The 6,000-nt window shown below is 33.5% G+C and overlaps 1 protein-coding gene across 2 annotated transcripts in view; it reads right to left on the reverse strand.

Moving 5' to 3' along the window:
* The window catches only part of CDase (neutral ceramidase), a 55,077-nt gene extending 49,443 nt beyond the window's left edge, over nucleotides 1-5,634 (reverse strand). The window contains exon 1 of one of the 2 annotated variants that reach the window (XM_076461973.1): nucleotides 5,448-5,634. In XM_076461973.1, the coding sequence (XP_076318088.1) occupies nucleotides 5,448-5,594 (147 nt within the window). In that variant the 5' untranslated portion in view covers nucleotides 5,595-5,634. The remainder of the gene's footprint in view (nucleotides 1-5,447) is intronic. The other variant, XM_076461972.1, reaches the window with a different exon arrangement.
* Between the last annotated feature and the right edge of the window lie 366 nt (nucleotides 5,635-6,000).

Here is a 6,000-nt window from a genome sequence, read left to right on the forward strand (position 1 = left end):
CGCCTTAACGCGCTAGGCCATGCCAGGCCTCGTTGACTAAAAGAACTCCCACATCAGTGAACGTATGTATGTTTGTGTGTTGAACGAGGATTATTAATTCTACTACCCTGTGTAATCAAACAATCAACTTAATCCTCAGTATACCTGCTAGGATTTCGACATAGAAGTTACACAAGAGCTATTTGTGTCAGTCACCTCCAGTTTTCAAATGGTATACTAGTGGGAAGATTTATAGTCAATAGCAGCACCCACCGCTAACTCATGGACTGCCCGAGTCGAATAGTAGAAGGGATGCAAACTTCATTCTATAATTTCAAATAAAAACAATCGAAACGTTTGATTTTAGTAAACTCATTATGATAATATTACAGATAAAAAAGAAATTTTTCCGCAGCAGCATCAAAATGTGTGGCGGAAAACAAAATTGTTTGTTAAACAACAGTATAAAGGCGTGATAATTAATCCTCAGTAGTGGAGAACATAATCGTTTCTGTGATGATATTTATTGTAAACGATCATTGTTTCACAGTGAGACAATTATAAAAAAGTTGTTTATTTTTACTTTGCAGCGTTTTGGTACAATTCTGCCAACATGTTTTTCATCAAATACAAGTTTGTTTGTTTTGTAATTCGCGCAAAGCTACTGGAGCGCTATCTGCACTAGCCGTCCCTATTTTAGCAGTGTAAGACTAGAGGGAAGGCAGCTAGTCATCCCCACCCACCGCCAACTCTTGGGCTACTTTTTTACCAACAAATAGTGGGATTGATCGTCACATTATAACGCCACCACGGTTGAAAGGGCGAGCATGTTTGGTGTGACGGGGATTCGAACCTGCGACTCTAGGATTACGAGTCGAGTGCCTTAACCACCTGGCTATGTCAGGCCGCGAATAACTCTGAGTCAATTTCATCGCATAATTTACTGGATTACATTTATTTGAGGCAGTTTTCATTCATAATGAATTTAATAGAGAAAATCAGAACGAAGATTTTTACAATTATTGTGCTTGAACAGTTAGAAGTTTTGCTTACTATTGTAATTTAAAAAGAAGTATAATCACTTAATACAGGATGTGACCTCATTAGTTTAATTAAACTAGTGTTTGATAACACGTTTTTTTTTTGTAATTACCATTTTAATCATTTTGTCAAATATGATTGTTTATATAAACTTTTTAATTTCAAGTTCCGGTCAAAAGCTTTCAGTATTGTTGACCTTTTGCGATTTATTTTAATAACTTAATAATGCGATTGTTGATCCATATAAATACAACATGCGGCTCGTTCTAAAAGCTTTACTTTAAACATTCCTACCGGCTGCATGGCCTAACTTGACAATGTGTGCGAAGGATCCAAATCATTTGCTTTGGGTCAGTTGTTTACACACAAACAGGTAAGAGTGACGTCATGATGACGTGTTATCCAACTTTTGTTGTTTAGGCAGACTAAAAAATGCACGTTGCTAAACGAAAAATTAAAAGTTTTCGATATTATCACGTTATTCAGTATAAGAACTCAATATTCACGTTTTGTTCACAAATAACTTGGTATTTTAGGCAGTGAAACTCGTAACTGGCGAGTCTCGAGTTTGCCATTTCAAACAGTAAAACTAAAATACATGAGAAAGTCAGGAGTTTTACATTTTCAATGATGACTAATACGAAAAGGAAACTGGAATTTTCTTTGGCGAAAGGATCTTTATTTCGTTATTTATCAAAATTTTAAGACAAGATTTTAGTAATGTTTTAGTTATTTGTATAATGGTAGGCTACAAAAACAAACTGGATTGCACATAATATATCAAAATATCAGCTGTGTAAAGTATAATACTATGTATATATTTTGTAACTCATTTAGTATTACCAAATTTTAATCTACTAAAATTGTCATCGTTAACATTATCAGCTGAAGAAGGGGAGAGCGCCTATCTTGTAACGCTATCTGCAAACTGGAAAGATACACTATCGATGCAGAGATTGTGTTAAAACGAGTGATTGCTAGATTGTGTTTTTTAATCTCACGCAAAGCTACACGAGAGCTGTCTGCGCTAGCCGTCCATAATGTAGCAGTGTAAGGCTAGAGAGAAGGCAGCTAGTCATCATCACCCACCGCCAACTCTTGTGCTACTCTTTTCCCAACGAATAGTGGGATTGATCGTCACATTATAACGCCCCCTAGAGCTGAAAGCATGAGCATGTTTGGTGCGACGGGGATTCGAACCCGCGACTCTCAGATTACGAGTTGAGCACCTTAACAACCAGACCATGCAGGGCCGAAACAAGAGTGCATCGTTACTTAACATCTCGTTTTCACAGATATGACTTTCTCAGATAGATCCTAACTCTGACTATTTTGAACTCAGGCGAAGGTTTTATATTTCACAGGTTGTAACTAGCGACAAGATGTAAACGAAACTAATTTATTAAGTTTAGTCAGAATAATTAGTTGCTCTAAACAGGCAACTTGTAGTCTATCTACAACGAGGAATCAAATTCTATATTTATATGTTGTAAGCCTGTAAGCTTACACAAACCTTTATATGCTTACGATATATATATATATATACACACACACACACACACACACATTAATAATACTGCTTTTGTGCTAATCTATTTCAAATATTTCACCATTTTTTACTCTCTCTCTGGATATATTAGAGAGTTGTCGTGTTTAGTCTTTTACAACTTCTCACCTTACAAATTATTTTATATTTTAATCTATATAGCACGTAAGAACACAACATTTCATCACCTAAAGAACGATTTATGAAAACCTGTTTGTTACAAGAAAACTGCCACTATTAACAGTTGATTCACACAACTTAGCATATAATCTCATGAATATTTACTCACAAACGAGATAACAGATCCATTTTGAACATTTTTCCAATTCTCTTTTATTGTGTGGTTTAACTTTACATCATGAATATTTTGTGCAACGATGTCTACACAAAACTTAAATGTTTTATTTCCTTATGTTAAATATTTACGAATTCTACAGCACAAAACTTTCTAGTATTCAGTTGAATAATTTTTTGTTATTTATATCATACAAAAACTTATTTTCTGAAAACACCAAGACCAGCGCTGTATTTCCACGTTCTAACCCTTTTTTTATTTTCAGCTTAATGTATAGACATTTATTTGAAAATTCTGAATGAACTCAAACAAAATTGTCTATTCCTAAAGAATACACACTACATAATGTTTGCTAACGCCAAGAGTTAAGGCATAGTAAAGACCTTTAAAATATTATACAAAGCTACTCTTGTAAGTGCTGATGTAATGCAGAGTTGATTCTTTCATGCTCCGATCGATAGTGTATGTGTGTGGAACAAATGTAGTATCAGGTCACGTGGAAATGCTTAGTATTACGGGCTATATTGGGTATAACCAATTCTGATGATTCGATTTAATTAACTACAATCATTAAATTTTCCATCCTTGCCTTTTCCTGTCTCGAATTTTAAACTAAAAGATCAAATACACGTTAGATTCCTAATCATGATATAAAATGAAACTGTTTTTAGTGCCCGTACAACTGCAGTGCTGCATTGGAGCTGTTAAAAGACCGATACCATATCGCCAGTGTTTAGGAACATGTAGCTTATATAGCTAACCAAAATGTTGCTAAACAACGTAAAGCAGTTGTAGCTACATGTTTTACTTCTGTTCACGTATATACACAGCTAAAGGTTTTAAACTGTAAAATACGGGAAGAAGGTACGGATTTGTATTCATTGTCAATATCATATATTGAAACCGCTTTTTGTGACTAACTCGCCTGTTCGGAATTAAACATAAAGCTACACGATACATCTGTACTCTGCCCACGATGGATATCGAAACCAGGTTTCTAGCGATCCGAGTCCGCAAACATACCGCTGTGCCACCGAGGGGTCCGATTGGCAAAAATCAGCTTATCCTTGTTACAGAAATGTCCATCTCTCACGTTTAAAAATTTCAGTTTCTGTTTCAAGTTTCAATTTTACTTAATAACTTACTATTAAATATTCTTAACAAGCAGAAACGTGCTGGTACAAAGTAAATGCCATACCTACTGATCAAATTCTGGTATTGAGCATATTTCATCTTCTATGACCAATCAAATGTATCTTGAGCCATTTTACCACTAATAATTTATACAAAATAATTCAGTTGTCGGAGGAAAAGAGTGAAGGCAGATAAAGCTACGAGAAGTTTCGACAAACAGCACCTTTTCAGTACGAGCTGGAATTTGTCGATTCAGTGTGCCACATAATGTTGATATGGGGATATATTTAGTTACTCAAGCCTATTTTGCCACTAATATGTCGTTATTGACATATAACTCAGAAGTTCCTAACAATTATCGGTTTGGACAACCATCTTTTCCTGTCACATGGTAGAAGTTTGTTCGTCAATGTTCGAATAAACAATTCCATATAATCAAACTAGAACTGTTGTTATTTTCTAAATAAAAGGTTATTCACTGATCTATCTGCTACTTCGGAGTATTGAACCCCTGATTTTAGCGTTGTAAGTTTACAAACTAGTGGAGGGGGTGCACGTACACTGCTCATATCACTTTTATTTTACCTTTACTTTCAAGGTTATCAATATCAAATGCATAATGTCCTGCATTATCAAGGAAACTAACCCACAGGTTAAAAATAACAAACAGTTAAAACAAACCTTAGGAATTAAATAAACAAACTTCCATCTCAAGTTAACAGAAACATTGATATCACTGCTTTCAAAGTGTTCTTTTGTCAATACATATTCGTATTAAAGGAGGTACGTGCAAGCAGATGGTATCTGTTGCATATAAATATTTAATATTACTATTATATCAACATTATACACTTTCAGCATTTTGACCAAACTGATTAAGGTATTCGTGCTATTAAAGTCAGATTTTTTTAAAGAAAAAATTGCTCCAGTTTCAATGCTGTATGGCTAGAATACCGTAACGCTAAACCTCCTACATTTTGATTCTAAAACCATTCGTTCTTAGAGTCAAATATTGTAAAATGATATTATTTGAAACTGAATTTTAGTGCTAAAATATAAGCAATTGTAAACTGTCCAAGATTAATAAATGCCTAATATGGTTCAAATATATATAGAATTTTCTATATTTAACTCTTTTTTTTTACTGTTATTTTAAAATAACTTTATCTATAAAAAATTTATAATAATTGTCTAAATAATAATTCCAGAAAATGTTTGATTTTAAATATCATAGACAATATTTTGTGATTTGGATCGTAAATCTAAGATAATAAAAATATGTTAAAAACCGAAGAATATGTGATATTAAAAATCAAATAAAATTTCAACAGTAACTTGACAAATTTCATCTACAGAATTCCTATAAAGTAATACTTTAAGTGTAAATTAATTTACTCTGTACTACGAAAATGTATTACTTTAAACGCTGATATTATCGTACGTAATTCTTACCATATTGATTTCGGCAGCGGGACCTGTAATATCGGCGATTCCAACACCAAGCTTGTAAACTCCATTTTTTGTATCGGTAAGAACTGCTGCACCACAAGTAACCATAGCCAAGAAAGCCATACATTTTCCCCACTTAAACCCAACCATTATTCTGAACACGCTACACTAAGACACTGAAACCTTGTCAGTTTACAACTATTACAGAGGAAGTCGGTTAAGAGCGCCATCTATCAAATTATTTGTGTTTTCTTCACCAATTTGTGATTATTTATTCTATTGCAATATTGATTAGCCACATCACACAGTTTTCGAGTATCGGTGAGAGACTGAGCAGAATAATAAACTTTTGTACGTTAATATAATTTATGTAAGTCTACATTAAATAATCCCTACAGCTAAAAGACACAAAAATCATTAATTCTTTGAAAAACAACAACAATTATAAGGCATAATTTCTTATGCTAATTGATAGTATAGGAATATTTTACAAGGCAAAATACTAGTAATACCATAAAGATCAGTCAGGTTTTAAAGAATATTTCAACTACGTTAA

This window comes from Tachypleus tridentatus, chromosome 10 (assembly GCF_004210375.1).
Source record: "Tachypleus tridentatus isolate NWPU-2018 chromosome 10, ASM421037v1, whole genome shotgun sequence".
Classification (NCBI taxonomy): Eukaryota; Metazoa; Arthropoda; class Merostomata; order Xiphosura; family Limulidae; genus Tachypleus; species Tachypleus tridentatus.